The sequence below is a fragment of the Gallus gallus genome, chromosome 1 (genome assembly GCF_016699485.2).
Source record: "Gallus gallus isolate bGalGal1 chromosome 1, bGalGal1.mat.broiler.GRCg7b, whole genome shotgun sequence".
NCBI classification, from domain to species: domain Eukaryota; kingdom Metazoa; phylum Chordata; class Aves; order Galliformes; family Phasianidae; genus Gallus; species Gallus gallus.
This window is the reverse complement of record NC_052532.1, coordinates 68,199,966-68,227,157: the sequence shown is the minus strand read 5'-3', so window position 1 is coordinate 68,227,157 and position 27,192 is coordinate 68,199,966. Positions and strand designations below refer to the sequence as shown.

General features: G+C 42.4%; 2 protein-coding genes and 1 long non-coding RNA gene across 20 annotated transcripts in view; 1 reads left to right on the top strand and 2 right to left on the bottom strand.

Annotated features, from left to right (window-relative positions):
- ARNTL2 (aryl hydrocarbon receptor nuclear translocator-like 2) overlaps nt 1–13,362 on the bottom strand; it is a 36,831-nt gene extending 23,469 nt beyond the window's left edge. For 3 of the 17 annotated variants that reach the window (XM_015289844.4, XM_015289853.4, XM_015289880.4), the window contains exons 1-4: nt 13,184–13,362; nt 3,824–3,968; nt 2,593–2,628; nt 298–381 (exon numbers count right to left, since the gene is read on the bottom strand). In XM_015289844.4, coding sequence (XP_015145330.2) covers nt 298–381; nt 2,593–2,628; nt 3,824–3,968; nt 13,184–13,244 — 326 coding nt within the window. In that variant the 5' untranslated portion in view covers nt 13,245–13,362. Of the gene's footprint in view, nt 1–297; nt 382–2,592; nt 2,629–3,823; nt 3,969–5,804; nt 5,878–6,456; nt 6,636–11,248; nt 11,307–11,960; nt 12,062–12,798; nt 12,898–13,183 lie in introns of those variants that run through there. The other 14 variants (XM_046939178.1, XM_046939111.1, XM_046939042.1 and 11 more) reach the window with 14 other exon arrangements.
- A 107-nt stretch (nt 13,363–13,469) lies between these two features.
- Nucleotides 13,470–23,911, top strand: LOC107054070. Its single transcript, XR_001468002.4, has 2 exons — nt 13,470–13,811; nt 21,809–23,911. It is a non-coding gene; the product is annotated as an uncharacterized LOC107054070 (long non-coding RNA).
- The window catches only part of STK38L (serine/threonine kinase 38 like), a 46,856-nt gene continuing 42,127 nt past the window's right edge, over nt 22,464–27,192 (bottom strand). For both annotated transcript variants that reach the window (XM_046939420.1, XM_040697334.2), the window contains exon 14: nt 22,464–26,611. In XM_046939420.1, coding sequence (XP_046795376.1) covers nt 26,484–26,611 — 128 coding nt within the window. In that variant the 3' untranslated portion in view covers nt 22,464–26,483. The remainder of the gene's footprint in view (nt 26,612–27,192) is intronic.

Sequence of the window (27,192 nt, the reverse complement as noted above, 5' to 3'; positions counted from 1 at the left end):
TTAGTAATACCTTACATTTTCTCTTTCATGTTTAAATAAACTTTTACCAGGAATGTGCATATACTACAAGCCCCAGTACTTAAAACCTTTTTTTGCCTCAGTCTTTGCTAGCAAGGCCAACTGTTCCCAGGGTACCCAGACCCCTGAGTTGGAAAACAGTGACAGGGAGCGAGGTGAAGTACCTACAATCCTCTAGGAATCTGCAGGTGACCTACTACATAATTTGAACATTCATAACTCTATTGGTCTGGATGGGATTTATCCACAGGTACTGACAGAGCTGGCAGAGGTGCTTACCAAGGTACTTTCAACAATTTCCCAGCAGTCACAGCTAACTGAGGAGGTCCCAGTTCACTGGAGGTTAGCAAATGTGACTCCAATCTGCAAGAAGGGCAGGAAAGAGGATCCAGGGAATTAAGGCCTGTCAGTCTGACCACAGTACCAGGGAAGGCTATAGAGCAGATCACCTTGAACATCACCTCAAAGCATATATGGGAAAATTAAGTGATCAGATGCAGCCTGTACAAATTTCTGAAAGGCGGACCCTGTCTGACTAACCTGATCTCCTTTTAGGACAAGATGATCTGCTGAGTAGATGAGGAAGACTGTGGATACTGTTTACCTGGATTTTAGTAAAGCATTTGACGCTGCTTCTCAAAGTATTCCCCATGAAAAAAAGTCTGCTTGTGGTTTGGACAAGTGTACGGTTTGCTGGGTGAAGAGAACTGGCTGGATGATCGGGTTGAAAGAATCCTAGCAAGCAGTGTTCAATCCAACTGGTGGCCAGTCACTAGTGGTGTTCCTCAGGGCTCAGTACTAGGGTCAGTTTGTTTAACACAAGGAACGGATAAGAGAACTGGAGCTATTTTGTCTGGTCTGAAGAAAAGGAGGCTGAGGGGAGACCTCATTGCTCTCTAAAGGTACCTGAAGGAAGGATGCAACCTGGAGGGTGTCAGTCTCATTCTCCAGGTGCCAAGTGATAAGATGCAAGCTGCAGCAGGGGAAGTTTTGGTTGCATATGAGGAAGAATTTCTTCACAGGAAGAGTTCATCATACATTGGAAAGGCCTGCGTAGGAAGGTGGAGTCTCCGTTCCTGGAGGTGTTTAAGAGATATGGGGACGTGACACTGCCCTCTACAAGTACCCAAAAGGAGTGTGTGGCAAGGTGAGAGTTGGCCTCCTTTCCCAGGTAACAGCTATAGGACAAAAGGAAATGGACTCAAGTTGCAATAGGGGAGGAATTCTCCAGAAGATTGGCCAGGTGCTGGTTGAGTCACCACCCCAGGAGGTGTTTGAGAAACATCTAGATATGATAGTAAGGAACATGGTTTAGTGGGCAACATTGGTGGTAGGTGGACAGTTAGACTAGATGATCTTAGAGGTCTTTTCCAACCTTGGCAAATCTATGATTCTAAGGAACATGGACTAGTGAAGGAACTCAGTAGGTCCAATTGGTGGTTAGACCTGATGTACTTGAAGGTCTCTTCCAACCTCAATGACTCAATACGCTACCTTGTCTGACCAGAAGAGGTGAAGAGAGAAAGAAGATCCAGACTACCCACAGTGCAGCATGGAGCCTATTGATTACATCTCCTCCTCTTTCAGGACCTTCACTTAGGGAAGGAACGCTAGAGCAAGTCTGCTGCTGAAGCAGTCACAGTTTTCGATGGATTCATATAGCCTCTGTCCCAACAGCTGTGTGTGCTGTTACTGTTCAAAATAGCCAGACTAAGGCTACCTTGAAAACAGAGTAACAGTCTGCTTGATGACTCAAAGGTAGATACATGTAATTTAGCAAGAACAAGAGTTGCATCATTCTGAAAAAAGTTAAAGAATACCACCTTTTACTCTGTTTTCCCCTTTATTAAACATACATCTGTATTTCTTCTAAAACAAAAGCAGGGATATTAAACACAAAACAGAATTACCTTTGCATCTTTCCATAATAAGAACAATGGAAAAATCCACAAAGAAATGAACTACATTCAGGAAAAATTTTAATGCTACCCACTAAAAACACTGGCTAGAAGGATAAAAGAGAACAGTGAATAGCTACATGCAAGTATTTATCTAAGTAAGGTACTGAGGTGCAGAGAAAGAAAAGACAACAAGGTAATCATGTAATTAATAACTATCCCATAGTAAACACACACACACACACCAAAGGCTTGTTTTTTGGTTTTTTTTTTGTTTTGTTTTTTAAAGATTGGTAGAGCCTATCTTAATTTTAGCTTGTCACTCTGTAACAACATTATTTTAACATTATGAGACATTCCCTTCTCCTCTTCAGTCTCCTTATGTTATTCTTCTTTCTTTCCTATTCTTATCATAATTTCAACACAAATAGGTCTGGTAAGCTTATGAGCAAGTCAGAACATCTTCTTTGAAAGAAACAATAGAAAACTAACACTGGATGGATCTATCCACCCCACTAATTAGATACACGTTGATTAGCTTCATTTTTTGCTGTACAAACACATGTCCTTAGACAAACATTCCTTAAGGCGAACCACATACTTTAGCTATCCAATTAGAAAACTGTGACATGCTTACAACACTGAAAATAGAAATGGGTTCATTTATAGAAAGTACCTTTTCTGAGGATCCCCATCAACTTCAACTGTATCCCTGTAGAAACAGGTAATGAAGTAAGCAGAATGTTCACTTTGAAGCAGAAAACAATGACCCAATATACCCAGTGAAAAAAGTTGTTGCAGAAAAAGCTCAGTGGAAACCTCCACTTGACAAGTTATTTTCAGCAAGAACATTCGTTTTTAGAAACTATGAATTCTTATAAACTATAACTTTATCAACTGAATATTTCAACTAGATATGATTTTTTTTTTTCCAGACAGAAGTTTCATTAAACCAGAGATAGACCCAAACTTCAAGGAAACAGCATCGATGAAGCAGCATTTTCATTAAACAGGTAAAATCAACTAGTACTTCTGAGAAACATTTTTTTCAGAAGCTATTGTCCTTCTGAAGTGTTCAGAGATCTAGAAGATAAACATGAAGCTGTGAGTTGACAATTATATCAATATCTACAGTATGGGTATGCTCTGTGGATCAGCGGACTACATACAGAAAAAGATAAGTGCTTTAATAATCACAAATGGATGTAAATTTCTTACATATACACACACAGACTTTTTTTAGAGGTGGATTTCCCACACTAGTCTGGAGATGCCTGCGATACAGCAGATCTGCATGCTGAATTGCGTCCTTACTTCTGGCTGATAAATATAACTTAGAGTAGATTATTAAAATTAATTATTCCAAATTTACAGGAAAATACGTATTTGGTTAACTGGCAGTTACAAAGTAAGAGAAAATAGTTGACAGTATCATCTCCGCAATAACGTATGACCTGCTTAAAAAGACTGAGTTCTACTGCAGGAAGGTACTCATTTTCAGGTCACAGTTCCTTCTGGATATTTAAATGGCTGCCGTGGTCGCTGAAGAAGCAGTTCTGATTCTACATTAAAGATTTTAGAAATGATATTCTAGCAATTCCAGCAATTCAGTAATTTGTTGCAACCAGAACTTGTCTTTACATACAGGGAAAGAAAAAGAGAGCTAGGACTGAAATGTTATCATGAGACAAATGCCCCAGACATTTTCACTTACAGAATCCGACATATACCCCTTGGATAGAAGGATTATTTTTTCTAGTTTCAAACGCTCAAAACAGTTAAAGAATACATTTAGAAGAACATAAAATAACTAATACATAAAAGAAAGAGGATTCAAAAGTTACATCAAGAAATAATAAACAAGCATCTCAGATTTTTGTAGAAACAAACAGAATCAATTTACTTACTGGTTATCAGAATCACTTCCTTTGCGCTTCCTTGGAATCTCAACCACAGAATTGTTGAAAGAAGTGGTAGCAGGCTTAGTTATTGGATTCATGAGGCTGGGGACTCCAGAAGCAATGCACGAGTTTCCATCTACTGGAAAATTCTCTGTGAATGAGGGGAAAAAAAAAAGCCTGGTGTATAAGAAGAACATTGTGCATCCATTCTGGTTTTCATCTGGAAAAAAAGCCTGCATGGGTGCCTTTCACATCAAAGGCACAAAGCCCACAGAAGTCACACTGCTAATACATATGTACATAAAAAGCACAGTCTTCACACATATCCTATAAAGTTCTCATCAACTCATTCAGCTCACCAAAGCAATACAAAACACACCTCTCTTTTTCCTCACTCAGTCCTAGCAGATTATGCTTAAATCTCCCAGCACCCTCAGAATCCTGCTGCAAAGTCACAAGATGTAGTCTCAGCTAGCCTATCAAAATACTAACTCTAGATTCAAATTAAAAAAAAAAATATATATATATATATATATACACAGCAAACTACGTTTTTTAAACAAGCTCAACATCCAGAGAAAAATGTGCCATAGTTCTGACATAAATCTATGATGACTAGTAACATCAGCCAAGTAAGTCAAGGCAGCCTCGAAAGCTTGTCAAGTTCTGTCTCAGAGTTCCCTTTGAACTCTTCCTCTCAAGGCAAACTACTTTGTTTCTGGATTGGACAGAAGAGAAATCACAGCCAAAATAACCTATTTGGGGAGAGAAATACTCTCAAGGAATTTAAGTACTAACCTTTTTTTTCCTGTCTCAGTGTAAAACCTTCACAAAGAACTGCCCAGCATAAAGAAACAGGACTGACGCTGTTTGAGCAAATATAGGCACTTCCATTCACTTCCTGAGCTAGCGAGGAAAGTATCCAAAGACATACAGAAAGGGTTTTTACGGGAAAGGTGGTTAAGTACTGGAATAGGCTCCCCAGGGAGGTGGTTGAGTCACCATCCCTGGGTGTGTTTAAAAACCGTTTGGATGTGCTGCTCAGGGCCATGATTTAGCAGAGGGTTGTTAGATAGGGTAGTTCGGTTAGGTTGTGGTTGGACTCGATGATCTTTAAGGTCTTTTCCAACCTGAGCAATTCTAGCATTATGATTATGACATACATCCACAAAGCAGCAGAGGATGGATTAACGAAGGTCACTTAAGGAAGTGCGTATCTCTTACTTTAGCTGCAGGCAAAAACCAAGACAGGCTCTTTAAAAACCCAGCAGGAAGAAAAACGGAATATTACTGAGAGCTTTATGTTATTATTATTATTACTATTTTGCAACTATGCTGCCTTTAAATGACAGATAAGTGTATACCTTTTTCCTCTTAGGTGTAAGCATATCTTGCACCAGAAAAAATGAACTTCCAGGTTCTTTCTTTCTGTAGGAATATTACTCTGGAGAGTTCAATCAAAATAGGCTAATACTTGAACAGCATCGTCTGCTCTGCCACTAATCCTCTTTCTACCAAGTCAGACTACACAGAGTCAGCCCCTGTTCTATTGCAGCAATCTCTTTAACTCGTTAAGCCACAGCGGAAGTTCCAAAGAAAATGAGGTAAAAACATAAGGAATCGAGAAACATTTGTCAAATAAGTAACAGCTTCTGGGCATCCGCAACAGAACCGCAGTCATTTCAAACACGTGACACGTGCTAATTAAGGTCATTAAAATGATTTTTAAAGAAATTACATCACGTATACAAGGGCATAAATGGTAAACGTTTCTAACACCCTTCTCGTTAATTATCGCTCTGTAATAGCTCTCATTTGATATTTCCATCACAAATTCTTGTAATTATAAAAACAAATAAAAACTCCAACAATTCCAAAGGAACTTCTTTTTGTAAAGAGTAACTTCAGCTCGCTTATCAAACATCAGTATACAATATCACTACGGCACGTCTATGAAACACAGCCATACTTTGCAGAGAGTACTTACTAAACAGAAATCTAAATGTACCGAAGGCAAGAATGCTTTCAGTACAACAGATCCTTTCAGCCTTCAATAAAGCAGGACAGAACAGACCCACTGACCTAAATACTCCTTTGCACACAGATGGCCAGCCTGCTTTCTAAACCACTGCCCTTAAAGAAACAAAATGAATTAAAACGATGTGCCGTTTACAGCCTTTCCAACTTATCCTTCACTTGATCAAAATATCTGACATTTTTTCCCAGCATTCTGGCAACAAACTCTGAATATCTGCACCCATTTCCTCTGCCTTTCCCAATACCATCCTTTTCTTTTTTCTAAACCAAGAAAAAGTTCTGTGTTTAGATCATCAGCAACAATGACCCGTTAAGAACTTGTCCATCAAAGTGATAGATTGAATCCTTGAACATCACTGTGACACCTTAAATTAAATACCACCTTAAATGCCATCTAACTTGAGCTTAAGGAAGATAGAAAACATCAAGAATCTGTACTGATTCCTGCCATGTAAAGCATGCAGCATATATTCTTTACATGCATTTGCTGAGGGACTCAAAAACAAACAAACAGGAAAAAAATCTAAAGCTTTAGTACTACCAAACTCAGTATTAAAGTAATTATTCTGAATTCAACAGACAACAGCAAGCGTTTTTCATACCTGCTACTTACTGAACAAGAAGCAGACTGAAGCAGTTCATAAAGCGAGGTCAGCTTTGAGAAGTCAGCAAGAGTGCTTTAAAATAACCCCTTGGGGCTTTCTGCAATAGCTCTGACTATGGACTGGGTGATTCCAAGGTGCTCGCTCTCTCCCTGAAGAATAACTTAACCTCTTCCACTCTGCAATGAAAGATTCCTCTATTTCTCTGCCCATAAATATCTATCAACACAAAACTACTGTCTAGGGTCGGGATACGAAGTAAGGACAATCTACATATAACACTATACTCCTATGTTCAGCGATTGTTCTGTGCAAACCACATGCAATGCATTAAAATATAAGACTAGATTTTTCTACTTACTGACAATATTTTCTAAATACATGCCATGTTTCTCAAGTTTTCACTACTAACAGTTCTAAGGTTTCCACAGAACCATACAATGGCCAGGGTTGAAAGGGACCTCAAGGATCAAGCTCCTGCCCCTCTGCCATGGGTAGGGTTGCTAACCACTAGATATAGCACTAGATCCTTCTACTCAGGGCCCCATCCGGCCTGGCCCTGAACACTTCCAGGGATGAGACATCCACAACTTCACTGGGCAGCCAGTTCCAGTGCCTTATCGCCCTCTTAGTGAGAAATCTCCCCTGACTCCTAATCTAAATCTTCCCTCTTCTAGCATAAAAACATCCCCCCTTGTCCTATCACTATCCACCCATGTGTTGTTTTTTTGGTTTTGTTTTTTGTTGTTGTTTGTTTGTTTAATCTCCTTCTTGTTTCTAAGCTCCATTCAAGTAGTGGAAGGCCACGATGAGGTATCCTCTGAGCCTTCTCCAGGCTGAACAAGCCCAGCTCCCTCAGCCTTTCACTGTAGGAGAGGTGTTCCAGCCCTCTGATCATCTTCGTGGCTTCCTGCGGCCCTGATCCAACAACTCCATGCCTTTCTTGTGCTGAGGGCCTCAGACTTGGGCAGGGCCCCACAAGGGCAGAGTAGAGAGCAACAATCACCTTTATCTCCCTGCTAGCCACACCTCTTTTGTTGCAGCCAAGGATATTGTTGTCCCTCTGGGCTGCAAGTGCCCACTGTGGGCTCTCATTAAGTTTTTCATCTACCAGGACCCCTAAGACCTTCTTCACAGGGCTACTCTCAAGGAGTTCGTATCCCAGTCTGTACATACATTTGGGATTGTCCCAACCAAAGTGCAACACTCTGCACCAGGCCTTGTTGAACCGCATTAGGTTTACACAGGCCCACTTTTCAAGCCTGCACAGGACGCTCTGGGTGACATCCTTTCCTTCTGCTGCAACAACTGCAACACAGAGCTTGGTGTAATCAGCAGATTTGCAGAGGGTGCACTCAACCCCATCACCCATGTCACTGATAATGACGTACCAGTCACAAGACAGATCCCTGGAGGTCACCACTCATCACCAGGCTCCACCTGAACATAGAGCCATAGACAAAAACCCTCCGGTTGCAACCTTCCTACCAATATCCAATATATAGTTCACCATTCAAACCCATCTCTCGCCAATGTAGAGATGAGGCTGTGGTGTGGGACCATGTCAAAGGCCTCGCACAAGTCCAAGTAGGCGGCATCAGTTGCCTTTCCTTTGTCCACCAATGTTGTCGGCTCCTAAACAGAGACAGTCTATCAGAAAAGAGTTAAGGCCAAACTCCATCAGCCATAAATGGTGGGATTCATCTGAGCAAGTAATCATGTCCACATCTGAACTAGCCATTCTAGTTTCTCTTGGAGAGTAGAAGACATTTCTAGGGTGATTCATCTCAACTTAAAATAGATTCCTACAATCAGTTTGATGAAGTACATTTCTAGGGTGATTCATCTCAATCTAAAATAAATTCGCAGTTAGATGAAGTACAGTGCAAGAGTGCCTACCTCCTTCCCTTCAGTAATTACTCAAAGAAGAAAGTAACTAGCTGAGATGCCAGTGTCTATGCCATGGATATCTAAGGATAAGTGAGATGAATCCCGCCCAAAGTAGTCATAAAATTATCACACAATTGTTACAATATATCAGCCACAGACTGCCTGTTTGCCTCACAAGTTTAAGTTCAAAACAGCCTTTCAAAATCATTGCCTTGATCACACGTTACTACTCCATGGCCCACCCTGTGAAAGTTAAGCTTTTGGCTAAACATAGGGTTTATTCCTCACAGGTTTTCTTGAAACGTTATCAGAGTGACATTAATACATCAATTAAAAAGCCATCAGCTCTCATTTAGATAGTTTAAAAAAGCCAAGAACATCTAAATCGGTCTACCAGGATACTGCAGCAAAACAAATTCATTGATATTTTCTAACTACCTCAGAAAACAAAACAAACCAAAGAACCCAAACCACTATGGGTGGCACACTGCTTATTCTGAGGATAAATGTACACCACAGACTTTGACAACTACTCTGCAGCTGCTTAAGTTATCAACGTGGCAACACTAACACAATCTTTCTAAGAATAAGAATGCGTTTACAATCCAACTTCCCATTTTGAAACACTTTCTGGTGGAAGAAAGAAGCTGCTTCGAATCAAAGTTTCTAAGAGCACAGATGCATCTTTCCAATCTTTTGAAAAACATTCTATAGCAAGCTTTAAATAATCAAGCTATTAAAGTGTGTGTTTTGCAAACGTATGTTTCCTTGGCAGGCACAAAAACCATTTGCAAGGAATTCAAGCTTTGGCAAGTTTAAAGAACTCAAAAGTGTGCTAAAAGTGGGCGTAGTTAAGATGACACATAAGTGGTCCTTCCTCTGACTATGTAAATGACTTACTGAAATTGAAATCCATCCACGGGAGTTACTAGGCTGCATCTGTGTTAGTAAAAGTTATCGTACAGTTGCAACAGGTTAATAGACAGAAGCAGGTGGTTGCAGCAGAAGTCCCTGTTTGTAGTTTTTAAGTAGTCCAGTGAGCTTATGTTAAATTCCATTGTCTGCTTCACTGGTCCAAAAATCCTTACAATCCACTTGTTCTAAAGCTGTCTGAGAACCAGCCCTTGGTTCAGTTCCTTAAGTTTGGAGTTGGAGAACATTTGGCCTGGAGTAACACTCACCTTCCTACAATAAATGTCTGGTCCAATTTCTTCTGAAAAGAGTTTAACTCATTTATACCAAAAAATGCACTGCAAGACAAAGCAGTGAGCACTGAACAAAGATGGCTGATCACATCAAAATAATGCTGCTGCTTTGAATCAGAATGCTAACATGCACACAGCCTCTGAGTCCTTACCTGATGTAAGGGTCTCAGCCCGAAGACCTCATGAGTGCAGTCACACAGAGAAGCAGGGGTATTCTGCCCCCCACTTCTTCCCCTCCCCAATATCTAGGTATATAAACAATCTAATCTAATAATCTCCAAATTAGAGAGATGTAGATTTGATGGGTGGACCACCCGGTGGATAAGGAATTGGTTGAAAGGCTGCAAACAAAGGGTGGTGATCTGTTCCGTGTCCAGGTGGAGGCGGGTAATGAGCAGTGTCCCCCAGGGGTCTGTCTTGGGACCAGTGCTCTTTTAACATTTTTATCAATGACATCGATGATGGAAATGAGTGCACCCTCAGCAAGTTTGCTGATGACACCAAGCTGAGTGGTGCAGTTGACACAGTGGAAGGAAGAGATGCCACTCAGAGGGACCTCAGCAGACTCGAAAGGTGGGCCCAGGTGAACCTAATGAGGTACAACACAGCAAAGTGCAAGATTTTATACCTGGGCCAAAGGAATCCCAGGCATACATACAGACTGGAAGGAGCAGTCCTCAAGAGTAGCCCTGCAGAGAAGGACCAGGGGATCCTGGTGGATGACAAACTCAACATGAGCCAGCAGTGTGCTCTTGCAGCTCGGAAAGCAAATAGTATCCTGGGCTCCATCATGAGAGGGGTGGCCAGCAGGGACAGGGTGGTGATTGTCCCTCTCTACTCTGCCCTCGTGAGAGCCCATCTGGAGTGCTGTAATCATGACTGGGGCTCCCAGTAGAAGAAAGACAGAGAGCTGTTGGAGAGGGTCCAGAGGAGGGCCACAAAGATGATCAGAGGGCTGGAGCACCTCCCCTACAAGGACAGGCTGAGGGAGCTGGGCTTGTTCAGCCTGGAGAAGAGAAGGCTGCAGGGTGACCTCATTGCAGCCTTCCAGTACCTAAAGGCAGCCTATAAACAGGAGGGGAGCCAACTCTTTGAAAGAGAACAGCAAGACAAGAGGAAATGGTTTAAAGCTGAAAGAGGGAAGATTTAGGTTGGATGTCGGGGGAAGTTCTTTACTATGAGAGTGGTGAGGTGCTGGAACGGGTTGCCCAGAGAGAGGTTGTGGATGCCCCGTCCTTGGAGGTGTTAAAGGCCAGGTTGGATGGGGCCCTGGGCAGCCTGATTTAGTATTAGATATGAAGGTTGGTGGCCCTGCATGCAGCAGGGGGTTGGAGCTTGATGATCCTTGAGGTCCCTTCCAACCCAAGCCATTCTATGATTCTACAGTAATCTAGATTTTCTCAACTGGGTTACTACTCAAGATGCACAAGTTTTATAACACTCAACACACTCAAATGTTTTATTTGAAGATGTCAGCTGACTCTGACTACTTAAGCAATTAGGGATATCTACCTGCACCTATACATGCGCACACTCACGCAAGACAGCTGATGATTCAAATAATTTCAAAAAGCTTAACATCAAGAAAATTGCTTTATTTTACCACAGAACTGTTTTTCTAATATTATTCTAATGAATTCTTACTGCAGGTTTTCATTAAAGAATGAGAAAACTGTACCAATACCCTACATACATACAGTACTGTATGAAGAAGAAAGTTTATAGGTTCATGCACGACCACACAGGTCCCCGGGTCTGAAAAACATGTAAAACAACCAACCATACTTTCTAAATAGGAGTGAGAGTTGTATTAGATATTTCTGCTTTTAAAGCTTTATACCAAGTCAATGAAAACCATATTCAGACTACTCAAAGCAAGTTTATCATTCAAGCTGCAGCCCACTGTATACATTCAGTTAAAGCTGGGGCAACCATTTTTCATCTGGGTCAAGCTGTGAAAACAGTAGAAATGTGCTGTATAAAACAGATGTGCTTTTTTTTTGTTTTGTTTTTACAGTGCATTTTATAAGCATGCATGAAACAGGAGAAAGATGCAAACAGCAGTGAGAAAACCATCCTAAGCACAATACTAAATAGAGAATTAACTCTTCTCGATCAGCTTAAGAACACTGGATTGGTTTTTATTGTCACAAGTTGATTAAAGGAAACGTTTTAATACCCTAAATTATAGAAACGTAAACTGAATATTAATATGGACAACTGAAAATTTTCTGTATCTGTTTTTAACATTCAGAAAAAAATAATCAGGAATCATAACTTACTAATTAAATAACGCTTCCACTTAATAGACCTTAAAACACCAATTATTTGCTCAAACCTATTAGTGTATTAAAAAGCATGACTGTAACTAGCTAATGTAAAGATACCCACAAGCCCTTGGAAGATTACCCTGCTTTCCTCGTCACTTCCAGGCTCAAATCAGGTCACTGACAGAAACTGAGAGTCTCATATATCTCAATTTATTACCGGAGGAGAGGTGGAGGAGAACACTGAAAAAAAAAACCCAACAAAAAAACTAACACCAATGTAACTCTCCAATCATATCCTGCTAAAGGAATAGAGGATAGTCGTTTTCTTGCAAGTTTTTGATTCGAACCACTGCAAGTAAAACACTGACTTTGTAAGTCTGCAGCAGAACTTCCATGGTTTAAGCAAGCCCTGGGGAAGGAGTTTTCAGAGCACCTCCAGTCACACACAGGGATTCTTCTCTTACAGTGAGGACAATTCTTAGCTGATACGAACTGCCCAGTTTAGAGTTAGCTTTTAATAACATTCAAGTGCACTAACAACAGCGTGCACCTCAAGTGAAGAAACTTCACAGCTAATATCAGTGTGCGTTTATTCCATGCAAATGAAGATCATTTTATCTCTAAAATACTGATTAATCAAGACTGTTTCTTCAAACCCTGTTAGCAGAACAGGTAGAAACATTGATTAACAAAAGAAACCACGGAGTAGGGTTTCTTCCCCTCCAATACATAAAAGCCTATGGTTCACTGCTTTCCCACTTAATGGAAACGTCCGCACGGAGCTTCTTTATCACGGTTATTTCCTCCCCTTACAGTACGTGCATCATGAAGAACTACACCACTGTTTCAACAGCCGAACACACACAGGACAGAAAAAATGCCTCTTTTTCGCCTCCCCCCCAGACAGCCAGGATCCCCACAAACGTCAAAACACACATAACCCAACCCAAAGCACGTTAAAACGACAGCAACTAGACCTCAAGAACCGGCGCTGACCGAGCAGAACCGCAGCGACGACTTCTGCCTCTCAGAGCCCCGTGCACAACACTTCTTTCTCCTGGGATCAGCCTTCCGCCAAGAGGAAGCAACACGCACTGAGGCGGGAGGAGCGCGGACAGCTGCCGCTCCTTCACAGCCACCCGTGTGCCAGCAACTCACCGCTCCCAGCGGGCTGCAAGCGCGGGCGCACAGCGGCCAACATCGCTACACCTAAGACACTGAAGCACCATTACCCTCAAAAAGGAATATTAAGAGAGCAGAACGCCACGAACTAAGCCGAACGTACAAAACCGTTCAGCCCGAATCCCATCCGTGCGCTGCCACATCTGCGGCGTTGACGAAGCAAGAGGAGAGCGCACCCACCTTCAACGGCCCGCCGCTCCTCCTCTGCCCCCTCGGCGCTCCCCACTCCTGCCTCGGCCATGGCGGGCGGCCCGAGCCCCGCTCCACAGCGCCCCCGGCCCCGGCGGCATGCGGGAGGTGAACTAAGGTGAGAAGGAACGGCCCGTCCTGCCGGCCCGGGGGCGGGCTCTCGGGCGCCCAGCCGGACCCCCCCCCCCGCCTCCCTGGCGCCGCCTCAGCAGCGCCGGCACCGCCGCCGTCCCCCTCCCCTTCCAGTCTTCCCGGCGCCTCGCATCTCGCGAGATTTGGGGCCGCGCGGCAGCGGCGTGAGGTCGGTCTCCGCCGGCCGCTGGGGTGAGGTGAGGGGGTCGTTCCCTTCACGGTTGCCGCGTCTCCAGACAGACGGGAGCTGGGAGCGAGTGGCTGAAAGCCGGGATTCCCCGAGTTGCCGGGGCTGTAACTGTGTTTTAGGCTGGTATCAGGTGTGCGCTTTCCATAGAATCATTAAGGTTGGTAGAAAACTACAAGACCACCTCTTCAAACCGCCTGCCCATCACCACCGTGCCCACTAAACCACGTCCCTCAGCGCCCTGTCTGCGCCTATTTCGAACGCTTCCAAGGGACGGCGACTCCACCACTTCTCTTTGAAGTGAGTTAACCCATAATCCTCGTTGTGTTTTGGCTCACATCCCGGAGTGGTACTGGTGTGTGCAAACTGTGTTCTTTTAGCCTGGGAACCTCAGGTTGCACTTGTAAGGACTTAATGGGCTGCAGCTGCAGCGGGCAGTGGCTCCATGACACCCTACTAGAGCTAACCTCTAAACGGTCCCACAGTGTGGCTGCTGAGACCACAGCAATACTTGTTTTTCTCTGCAGAACCGGTCCTGCTGTGCTGCCCCGCTCATTAGTGGTGGTATTGCCTCTGCTTGCTCAGTTCCAGCTCTAAGTGTGGTAGAACAAGCTCCTTACCTGAGCCACAGAATTCCTCTGTGCAGTAGAAACGTTCTTGGCTAAAAGTGAAAAAATACATATATGACTCCATACACACACACACAGAAGACCATCTTGGTTTCAATAATAGTTATTTCCATAGGTATTTTTCATAATTAACTGCATTATGCTGAGGGAAAATAAGTATATATGAATGCTAGTTATCTGTCCGGGTCAGAAGAAGTTGTAAGCATGCAAAGAGTTAAGACGAACCTGTGAGTAATAGTACTGTTTTTGCAGAAGTAAATGGCTTGAAAGGTAGTTTCCTGAACTTCTGTTTTCTTCAAAAGGATAGTCATGTGTAGCACGTGCAGTCAAACAGTAAGCCTAGAGCTGCAGAAACAGTGCAGAGGGATTCTCATGGTAGTAAATACTTCACCACTGGTGGTAAAACTACAGGCAGTTAGGCTATTTATCACATCACAGGAGACTGTTTGTTGCTGACTTGCTTAAAATGTATATGTATTTTTCAAAATAAGGAAATAGTAAAGCCTTACAAATATTCTTGTTAAAGCTTGATATATCTGGCTAGACAAAAACACATATACGTACAACAGCTCCTTCTATGTCTGTTTTCTCCGTGTAGAAAAGTTAATATTTTATCTGTGTAGGAAAGTTAACATTTTATCTTGGAGAAGCCAGTGCCTTGAAACAGAAGTCTCGTCAGATCTTTGCTTCTCTGCTTCCCTCATGCCAACCAAGACAGCAGATCAGTATTGCACTTACTTTCATTGTGTATAAACGCATGTGTTTGCCCAAATACTTTTAAAAACTTGATGAAGAAGATCCTCACAGGGATGTGGGCTAAATACACTTGACCACCTATGAATTTAATGTGACATGATTGAAGATTACTAATTTTTGTAGGTAATGACAAAGCTGGTTAAAAAGAAAAGAAAACAAACAAACAAAAAGCAGCAGAAAGCAAAGATATCTTTCATTCATAATTTTCTGACATTTACACAGGATTTAGTTGTCCAAACTGCATACTATGATCTTGACAAGTACTTGGTTACAGTTCTGAGCCCTGTCCTCTCTGCAGTCTGAAGCTCCCAAGATATTTCAAATTCTATGGGGGCTGCTCTGAAAGTAATTCCTCCTATTTTATGATGTTCACCCACAATATCAGAGGCAGATGTTGGTGATATGGCAGTAAGGGTTGAACCTTCCCATCAATATTCTGTTACATTTTGTTGCTGCACCCATAGCTAAGCCCAAAGTGCGTTACAAATGAGTTTTCTTCTGCCTTGGTCTCCTGAAGTTCTTAGGTTCCAGGTTCATCAGTACCTGACTTGCATACTCTTCCATATGATAGCCTGCAGATACAATTGCACAACTGTGATTCTGACAGAAATCATCCAACCCATGCAGCATGGTGCTTACCAACTTACTGGCTGATGTCAGCTTCTGACAGTCTGCAGGAGATATCACATGTAATCCCGTGTGTAGTTAAGATGGGATAACTGATCAGCATTTTCTGGCATTATACTGACCAGGAAAAAGTGTATTTTTGCTGTAATCATACTCCTACTAAGTGAGCTGGCCATACTTCAGGCCTTTGCACTGCATGGGTACAGCATCATGCATCTTGTACTAGTTGTTCTATGACAAGATTTGCTGTCATTTGGCTTTAATACTGTAGGTGTCTGCACAATATGCTTGCTAGATGAGGCGTGCAGAAGAACAGAGAGGGTGAACTGCTCTAACAGAATATGCTTACTTGGCTGGGGAGCACCGACTTCCAGCTGGGGATGTTGATGAGCAAATGCAATTGCACTACTAGGACGTTCTCAATGTATGCTTTTTCAGAAGGTACTTTTTTCCCCTTTAAGTAGTACATAATCCCACAGTCACTATTGCAGTGCTGTATGTATTCCCCCATGGTGGTTCAGTTGGTCTTACAGAATTTGGATCAGAGAAAGCAATTGCAAACGTATTCTGTCCCACATGAGAGAAAAGGCAGTGGAAAGAACTAAGAGAAAGGAGTTAGTAATATAGTGTTGTCATCTTTCATTTTTCACAGAAAATGGAAAATGGCCAGTGCTATAGAGCAAAATGAGTGTAAGATTTAAGTGGTTCCAGAAAAGTGTTCGTTGGGCTATTGAAAACAAAGTCCCTCCATATGGGAACATTCAGCGAGGACGTTCAGAATGCAGTGCACTGCTGGGTTTTTCTTTAAAGTGATTCACTAGAAACAGAGCTGATGTATGTCATTTGTGTGTTATTTAGTAGTTTTAATGCAACAGTGGAAATACTTGTAATTCAACGAATGCCGGTTATTTATTTATTTATTGCTGTTTATGATATATCTGGGCCTGAAAATCAGAAAAATCCTTCAGCAATGTTTCTGCCTGTCATGCTTTTGTAGTACTTTTATAACCTGTATGTTTCCCCTTCTTGGTCAATGTCTAATTTCCTTGTACTTACAGAGCTTTTATGAATGCAATACGCTGCCAATTTGTTATTACTGATTTCAAACATCATTTCTCAGATTTGTTTCTTATTCAGAGGTGATGGGTGGGCTTCTCATTGAATATTTCATGCATTTCCTACCTGACAGTAACTGATGTTTTTAGCAGATAGTTAGCTTGGAGTCTTGCAAGAGTAGGATCCAAGTTTATGTAAGGCCACACTTGATATATTTGCCTCTTTTTAGGTGAGCACTTTCCCTTGAGTAGCTTTTAGCTATAAAATAGAGAACAGAATGCTTTATGTAAGCATCAGATAACCTCTTTTTTTCCAAACAACTTATACAACGACTTGCTAAAGGGGGTAAAAATAACAATCAAACCTCAGAGCTGTTAAATAATAGCCCGTGACAGAGCAGTTAAAGAGAGGTGTCTGCAGTATCCCTCCTTTTTCCTGTTCTGTAAATGGTTAATAGCATCTGAAACATAATGTGTCTTCAAGATGTGAAGAGCATCCATCAAATCAGCATTTCTCTGAGATACTGTACTGAAGAGAATGCTGATTTCTTGGTGGATTTGCTGGGGCCAACCTAGCTCCATGCACGCTGCTCTTAAGAGACCTTTCAGAGACAAGATGGAGAAAAATACTGTTCTGAGGGATCACCAAGAGCTGGGCCATATAATACCATGGTGACTTAGAATGCTGCACATAGAAGATTCTTAGGTGATGGCTGCCTAGTTAGCATTTTCTTTTTTCCTCAGAATTTAAAACCAATACATTGAATACATCACTCAGCACACCTTTAGATACAAGCACAGATTTTTCAGACTTCTCTTCTAGAACTCAGGTGTTTATGGTTTCCTCTCAGACTAGAGTACTATCTGGCTCAGAGTAATGTAAAGAGCAATGCTTGAGTCCTGAAACAAGCAAGTTTTTAGAGCATTTCTGAACAGGATAGCTAATTAGAAAAATATGAATTGAAACTATTAAAAAAAAAGCAAAAAAACCAACAATATCTTTTCTAGTCTGTGGTTTATGCTTGGAGGTCATTGGTGGTCTTAGAGGTCATTGGGTTACCTTTTAGGGCATCACAAGCAATTTGTTGACTTTGCTATGCATTCTATACATTAGTGCCATCATATTAAAGCAAAAGTTCTTCCCCACAACGCGGGAGACTTTTGCTTCAAAGATGATGTGAGTGGCAGAGTCACACTGCGATCAGCCTATTTAAGAAAACATACTTTAAAAATGTCCTTTAAATTATTTCCACTCAGTAACTGTTAGAAAAGCCCTTCAGAGAAGCAAAAATGTAGCACGAAAGGATGCAAGCTGCGCCAACACAATACAGTGAGTGAAGTATATGGTTTATGGTATGCAGCATGTCAGATTAGATTGTGATAGTGATATATATTCTGGCTGTAAAGATCTAGAAATCACTGACAAATTCCTTGCACGATGACACGAGCTTCACTTAAGAACAGCTTTCAACTCCTACTTGTGCTCTCTTGTAATCTAAGCATTGGAACAAGTAGGATGATCAATTTACTTGGAGGTTTCCTAACAAAATTAAATCAAGTCAAAAAGATGAGCAGTTCCAAAAGTGACTGTGTTGTTTCAGAGTCCTATCTGGCAAGGCTTGTGCCCACAACGTAATATACTTGCTTGTAAATCTCTTGCTTAAAAGTCTCTCAACCTGATGGCACCCCTTTCAATTTAAAGACAAAATAAACTTCACATCTTAAGGAGTCTTCTCATTTGTGGCAGAGATTGGTATTTTTGGAATGTCTAGCAAGAGCCTCATGTCTAATGTATCTGAAAAAACAGTATTACTGTTACAGATCTCTACACAAGGACAAATAAAGCTGCTTAGGGAGCCTATTGAAAATGAAATTAAAATGTGCCCATGGTGTACGAGTGGCAGCCCCAGGGCTGAGTTCTGGGTCAATAGGATCCTTGAGCTCCAGCGCTGTTTATGTTATGGCTAGAAGAAACAAAATCCAGCTGTGAGAGCAGCATAGAGCTTGCGTACAATCAGTCTTGAAGCATTTGAGCTGCATCATCTCATCCATCTTTGCCTATAGAGAAGGTTCAAACGATCTATCACAGCGCTGTCTGAAAGTCATCTCCTTGCTTAAAGCAGGTTTGGCATCTGTGGTACAGATTCCTGGGCTCTTCTAGAGTTAACAGCCTTTGGGGGTCAGGAACACAAGTCTTACGAGGAATGGCTGAAGAAATTGGGATTGTTTAGTCTGGAGAAGAGGAGGCTTAGGGGAGACCTTATTGTTCTCTACAGCGGGTAAGGGAGCAATGCAAATATTTGAAAATGTAAGCCCCCTTAAATCTGGGCAACTGAGTCAAGAGAGAATTAACTGAAAGCAGAGCCTCTTGTCTGTTGAATGCTGTTGGCCCTGTTTGCCCAGTGTTACTGTGCTGAAGCACACAGACTGAGTGGAACATATCCATCATTCACTGACTGAACTTGACAAACCAAGGAGTTGTGCTGGGCTGTCTGCTTCCTAAGATGTGCATAGTCAGTGCTTGGGCTCAGCCTAGGTCAAATCCTCCCCTTTGAGCTTCATGAGTCTGGGCTCCTACATCCATAATGAGGTGCAGATTCTGCCTAAATCCCTGGAAGGAAACAACTTGGAAAAGACCCACAGGATCATCCAGTCCAACCATTCGCCCTTCACCAATGGTTCTCGCTAAACCATGTCCCTCAACACAACATCCAAACGCTCTTTGAACACCACCAGGCTCGGTGTCTCCACCACCTCTCTGGGCAGCCCATTCCAGTGCCTGACCACCCTTTCAGAGAAGCAGTATTTCCTAACGTCCAGCCTGAATCTTCCCTGGCGCAGCTTGAAGCCATTCCCTCTAGTCCTATCACTAGTCACACAAGAGAAGAGGCTGACCCCCAGCTCACTACAACCTCCCTTCAGGTAGTTATAGAGAGCAATAAGGTCTCCCCTGAGCCTCCTCTTCTCTAGACTGAACAATCCCAGCTCCTTCAGCATGATCCACTATGCTAGAAAACACATTTAAAGAGATTGTACATTTTGTGAAGCTTCCTTGAGGCATCAGTTGAATATTGTTGATCAAACAACATAGGTAATATTTGCTTCTTTAATAGTGGAAGTACCATGCAAGTCTCTCAAGTTTGTCTTTGAGGCCAAAAAGCATCCTCTTGATGTACTGCTTTTCAATGGATTGAAATCTATAGAGAGCAAAATCTTTTTGTCTCTTTTCTAACGAACACAAAGGCATGGCATCAGCAAACAGCTTGCTTTTGAAACCATACTTATTCACTGATTTCTCTGTGCTTTAGATAGGGATCTTTTGCTGACATCAGTGGGAACTGGTTAAGAGCTCAAAGGCAGCCTGCTGGACTGAAAACCTTGAGATGCGTGGTCTAGTTTAATGGTGATTCACTCTAACCTGACCGAACAGTCATGGGAGGTTTTATCTGATCCTTTGTTATTAAAGACCGGCGTAGGGAAATCAGCACCCAAGATGAGCAGAGCCACTGCAGCCTTTGGGTAAGGCACTGGAGAAGTTACATTCGTATTGATGTCACCTTTTCGGCCCTTGGCTTTGCAGGTGGCCATGCGTGTGGCTGTTCCATGTGGGGGGACAGGGCAGCGGCAAGGTACCTGCCTCCCCTTTGAGCTCTGAGTCTGGGCTCCTACATCCATAATGAGGTACAGATTCTGCCTAAATCCCTGGAAGGAAACAACTTATTAGGCACTCTTGGTGCGTATGCAACACTTGCTGTCTGTAATTGCTTTCTCTTTTTCCCAAACATGAAAACAGAGGCGGTGGTTACACCCTGCATTTACACAACAGCCTCAACATTACAGCTCATCCGCGACCAGTTCCCCTTTCAACATCATCTGGTTTCAGGGGAGGTGCAGAAGCAAAGATTTGGTCTTTGGCAGAGGGAAGGCAGGGAAGGAGATGTGGAGAGGAAGGAGCTGTTACCAGTGGAAGGTGGGCTGCCTGGGGGCAATGCAGATGCCACACACGTGTTCCTACAGGAGAACAGAGCCACAGCAGATGGCGACTCACTAGAAACAGATTAAAGCAGCTGGTACAGAAACAAGACGGGGCTTTGAGGGTTGGTTGCAATCAGACAAGCTGTCCCAAGGTGAGCTCTGACTCTACTGGGAAACGAGAAACCTGGGTTATAATTTCCCCAAGCGCAAGAAAGCTCAAACCTATGTGCCCCATTTCCCTGGAAAACAGCAACCTCTGCGCTATCAGCTCATCTGGAGAAGTGATGGCAGGAGGTGGTGAGACGAATGCAGATTCAATTTCCCTCACAGTAACTGCAGCAGTGTTCTGTGCAACAAAGCATACCAATTCCAGGGCCAGGAGCAGTAGCAGCAAGTAGGACGGAATGGGGCTGTTTTGCTTCACGTTGGAGGCACTCGGTTCCAGCATAGGGTCCTGTGTGCCAGGCCCTGCTCTGTGGAATAGTTCTCCACTTGGCACAGTCACTGAAACTGCAATAACTGGAGATAATAACTATATATTTTTTTCAAAATTCTGAAGAACAAATGAAAGGGAAAAAAATATATCAGGCTAAAAGCACAAGGGAGGAGAAAATTAAACTGGTAATTCAGAATATACCGAATTCTTTAAAATCTACTTAGACTTCAGGGCCATTACCACTGACAAAGACTGTGCTCCTTCTATTATGTTAATGTGCCCATCTCCAGCACTGAGCTGCCTCAGAAGCTGCTGGAGCAGGTATCTCAGACACAAGCTCTTTAGACAGACTCGTTCTTAGCAGAGCCCAGCACAACTGACAGTTACAGTGTACTGCCACATGCAATTCAAGCCACCTTTCATTTGTGAAACTCAGCTATTGGATACACACTTTAGAACCTCTGTGATAACTCAAGGTTACCTCCAGAATTTAAAAAAATGCCTTAAATAAGTACATGAAGCGCTGCCTGAATAGTGAATCCTTTTTAATCCAGAGCTGGGAACCACTGCTGCCATCACACCCTGCAGCAGCACAAACTGTCAGGATATTCCTACTTTCTTCATAGGAAGAAGACATTTTATTGTCTAAATCATAACTATTTTGCTTACAAGGTCAAATGAAATACACACTTCAGATATTTGCAGTATTGTTTTATAAACACTACATACTATTTTCTTAAGTAGCTAGTTTTAGAAGTGCTTTTTGCACATGCTAAGGCATAGCCTTTTTATTTGTTTTTAAAGTGTTGTATTTTTCAGAAACAGTGGATTTGGAAACGTAAGAAGAGAAAGAATTCAGGCTGCAGTTCCTTAGCTCAGAGCAAGATAACAGATAATGCAAGAAGAGCGTAATCCCATTCAACAGAATTGGTAAGATTCTGTTTGAATTGCATTAACTTGCTGAGAGCGGCGTTCTTCAAGTGGAAGGCGCTCACCGGAGGGCTGCAGAGAAGGCCACTCATCAGGTACCAGCTCCAATTTGCTTTCAGCTGCTCAGCCCCGTAAGTGTTTTATGTGACTGTGTCTCAACTGTACGTGCTGCCACTGCTCTAAACTCAGGAAGGAAGTGGGAGCAGCAGGACAAGAATATTTCTGTAGTACAACTGTCTGTGGAAGCCTCTCTTGGCTAAATTACAGTCTATAGGGAAGGAGATGAGAAGCCTGTAGGGAAGAGCAATAACCATTTTAGAAGCAGCTTCATGTGGCTGCAGTCGGTACGAGTCTGAGCCGGGTAATTTTTGCTGTCTGAACATCTGACTGAGAATGGTGAGATGGGGTTTCTATGGGAAAAATCCAGTGGGATTCAAGATGAGAATGCACAAAGCAGCGTCTCCACACCTTAGAAGTCTCCTGTTCTGGAAGAGAAACAAGCCCAGCACTCTCATGTAAAAAAAAAACCCAAAAACTGCAACTCTACAAAAAGAATGCTACTTTTATTTTCAAATGCTGTAAAAAGCCTCATATAAATTTTTATAATGCTTCTATGTAACTTTCCCAACCACAACTAATGAAATAGTCTAGGAAAAATATAGCAGTCGCCATTTTGACTCCAAGAACAAGCTGCTGTAATATATCAACATTAAAATGACAAAGTACAGTATGTTACAATGCTTGTAATTGCTCGTGTTATTGAAAAAGTGAGAGCACTTCCTAAGCATTACAGTATAACTGGGCTAAACAGCAGTATTCCCTACTTGCCATCACAGAGGAAAGTCACCTTGTTACAAGGAGCCAACACAACGCCCTTGTACTGCTTACGCCCATTCCTCTTAGTAGAGTGGAGAGCTTTGAGCAAGCCCCTTTGCACTTAGGTGAATCCACCCACATCATGCTGCTATTCCATACTGTATCCGACGACTCAGGTGTTTGACAATTGACCTATAAAAATAACACTTACATAACTCTCCAGCAAGGCAAATTTAACAGTGCAAATGCAGTATCAACAATATTTGATTCGTGAATGCTGGCAATTCTTTTTAAAAACCCCTTTTGTACATGAAGCAACCTGCGCTGCCGTGCTGTACCCGAGGCCACGCACTCGTGCCAATTCGAGATGGAACAAAGTGCAAAAGCTCAGCTGTGTTTTCCGATCCAAACTTCCTCCTCCGTTTTGGCGTATTCAGATCCAGAATTCGGATTCAGGCTCACTGTTTCCACTGACGCACTCAGGTTTTCCCTGCTGCAATCTCCCCAGCAAACCTCTGATAACGATTTGCGTACAGAAATCCACATTTAAACGAAGTTAACAACGCTCACTTCCAGAAAATAAACTTTGACATGGTTGCAATCATCAAGCCATTTCAGGATCTTTGGTACTCCAAGAATACAAAAAATAAATGGCACAGTGACAAACATCACCGAAGGAAGAAAATAAAAACAACCATCCAAACAAATAAGACCAAAAGAACAAAGCAAGAGATATGTCGCACTTCCACTTGTTGAAAGCCAGTGTAGATCAACCTTCTGTTCTCTTCAATCTATTACAGTGTCACAGTTTTACCTTTAAAAAGAGTCTATATTCCTAAAAGCAGTAGTTAATATTTTGTTTAACTCGACTTATCCATTAAAATAACGCTATGTTTTCCAAAAAAATAAATTCAACTACCACGATACAGGAGTTTACGCTAAGTAGGCTGCAGGCTGTTTCCCAAAGGATGCAACTCCTATGTGAGCACTGATATGATTAACCGTCCTCAATTGTAGATGCTTATTATCTTTAGTGTTACGAGTACAAGGATTGAGCTTTTTCCCCAGTCTGTAAACTAGTGAATATGTACAGACGTAGTTGTATAATAGATAGCTTCAAATTAAATGTGTATTTATCTGCCCTCCCTCAAACCCCACAGGAAAAAAAAAAAACAACCACCAGTATTACTGAGCATTTGCAGTTCCCATGAAATTTATCTGGTCTTAGCAAGCTCAAGCAAAGGCTTCTTTTTATGTTACACAAATAGGGTAACTGTGGTCTTTTGAAATGCAGTGCTCACAGGAATTCCACTTCTGGCACACAGTGCCCCACGAATGAGACTGGAAATGAAAACAGAGAAAAACTCTCATTTGAATAGCAGTATCCTTTGGGGCCAACTTTGTGCCTTGTATATAGCCTTGTATATATTCTGTCCAAGATCCTCTTTCTTGGTAGAACAGACCAAATGTCAGACAAATGATTTCCTTTTCTTAGATGCCTCAGAAGCTACAAGGGCACTGGCAGAAAGTCATCCCAAAGTACAGAGGTGGATTTAAGCGAGCTGCTGATTTTGGACAGCCTCTGAATGGATTCAAGTTGACTCTCACTACCTTAACATGGCTAAGAACAACACTGGAGAATTCCAGAAGGATCTTGTCCCATTAGCAGCAAAGTGATGTTAATTATTCCAAGTTTGGGGTAGAAAAGAAATGGGAAATAGCCTAAACTGAACGTTTAGACAAAGTTGAGCAATAACGTAACACAATACTGTGCAAATTGGGTGGACTTCGACACACTGGATACTCCTCTTCAGTGAACTGCAGGCTAAACTTCTTTGTAGAAAATCAGCATGTCAGATGCCTGACGGAAGATACTGGAGTAAAGATCACTGAAGCCCTTGAAGAACTTAACTGTTGGATCGGGGAAAAGTACACACAGGTCAGTAAGCCATTGATGCACAGAAACCTTTCTGGTAAACTGAATTTTATGCAACAGACGAGCACTTCACAGTAAGCTTTTGAAGCATACAAATAATTCAGAACAGCTGACACCATGGTGACTAACAGCAATAAATATTTCTATGATAGCTTTATAAATAGTCACTTCCATTTTGCTGTGAAAGTCAGTCTGTTGGAGTCCTCCCTACCACATGCCAAAACATCCTGTACTTCATTCTGATGGGTGCTGCGAGGCCTCCAGAGTGCTTTTCATCCATCCAGGCGAAGAATGCAGCAATAGAGACTCTGCTTGTTCAATCACTGGTCAATTGTTCACCGCTGTAAGCCTTTTGTAACCAGAAAATGACATCAAAGATCTCTACTGTGTTGAGACAGATTCAAAGCGCTACAGATATTACGCTAGTACAGGCAGAGATGTAAAATCTGCCAGCAACTAGATACCAGCAAGCTGTTAAAGGAATGCTGTTTGGCTCTGAATGACTTCTAACCTGATGAGCAAAATCTCAGCCAGTACACAGGAGGCTCTGCTTCCATTTCCTTGACTCATCTCTGCTGTCAGTTTGTCACCAGCTTGCAGACTGAGAGTAATGGTAGTATATGCTCCACCTGATTCAGTCACGGTTGGTTGTGTTCTCTGGTAACTGGGCTTCAGACCCAGTCGATCCCTTGTAATCCCATGGTTCACATTAGGGAGAGACATGAGAAGACAACAGAGCCTACAGGACAGCAAGTCCAGCGGGGAACTCCACTTCCTCTGGCTTGGCAGAGGCTGCTACAGGTATTCTGGAAAGAGAAGGGTACAACAAGATCCCTTCTGCCTGGAACTTCTTATGGAGATGAAAAAGAAAAAGCAGCAAATTCATCACTTCTCTAGGATAAGTTTTTCTCAGACAGAAAAGGATGTTTAAATTCTCAGCAGCAAAAAGATGACCTGTCCCAAAAATGAGGCAAGAACACAATCCTGGAAATGGCTGTACTTTCAGAACTTGGTGTTTGAAAAAAGTTTTCCTCTGTTAAGAGTCTTTACTGTTGTTCCTTTGTCTCTTCTGAATTTGCCAACACGTACAATCATCATAAACAGTAACACCATCTTCAGTGACAGGGCCCACCAACTGCCATTTAAAGCAGATCAAAGGGAACGTCTCCCTGCCCACATCCCACAGAACAAGGGATAACCTGATCATGAAACCCTCCAGCAGGGAGGAGGATCGACACCAGAGGGTGTACCAGTAGGCCCCACAGGACACTGCTATTTAAAATATTCCACTGCTGCCACACTCATGGGACAACTGCAGACCACAACTGGAATACCCTTAGAGCCACTGCTCAGAGAATTTTGAAAACGTGGGCTATGGTTTTTTATACTGCATACCTAAAACCCACCAGGTGAGCAGTGTAATGACAATGCTGCATAAAATGATATGTTTTACTCCTGGGTGGATTAGATGGGTTACAGTACAAACAAAGCCACAGTACAGAGGCATAATTAATTGTTATACACACATAGGCAGTGCAGTTACAAAGGGATGTATGGTTCCTTTTTTTCCAGTACCTTTGTATAATAAAGTTAACAAAAATATTCAAATATTAAAAAAAAAAAAAGCCAGCTGGCACTGCCAACTAATTCCTGTAGTAGTAGTAGTCTTAGAAATCCTAATCCTGTAGAATTTCCTTGTGAAACCGATGCGCACCAGAGTCAATATATTGATAACTAATGCCAAGCAGGTCTGGTGATGCAGCTACCTGAGGTTTGTAATTTTTGTTTTTTTTTGTGGGTTTGTGTTTAGTTTCACAACTTCCCAGCTTTCATGTAGGTAGGGATCGAGCCACGCTGAGTGAGCCCTTCAAACCTCTTGTAGGTATAATTGAGGAAAACCCAGTCTTTGGATTTGTAGTCAGGTTCCGTTGTGTTTGGCACTAGAATTCAGATACAAAAATAAAAACAAAACAAAATTAAAAAGTGTTGCTTCCGAGAAGTCATAGAATCATAGAATGGCTTGGGTTGGAAGGGACCTCAAGGATCATCAAGCTCCAAACCTCCTGTCACAGTGTTGCCACCCACTAGACCAGGCTGCCCAGGGCCCCCATCCAACTTGGCCTTGAACGCCTCCAGTGATGGGCATCCACAACCTCTCTGGGCAACCTGCTCCAGCACCTCACCTCACTCTCAGTGAAAATCTTCCCCCGACATCTAATCTAAATCTCCCCTCCTTTAGTTAAAACCATTTCCCCTTGTCCTATTACTATCTACCCATGCAAAAAGTTGATTTCCCTCCTGTTTATATTCTCCCTTTAATTTTATCCAAGTTCTCCCAAGAGAACAATGCACATTGAGCACATGTTCCTATTCTAGGATGTCTGCCCTGCTTACAGCTCCCACAAGGTTCAGCCAGCAGGAGATCTGGTCACGTTCTATCCGTGAGCAGCCCACACAGCTGGTGTGCTGATCACTGGCATTCACTGCAGTGGGCTCCTATATTTAGCACTCAGATTGCTGT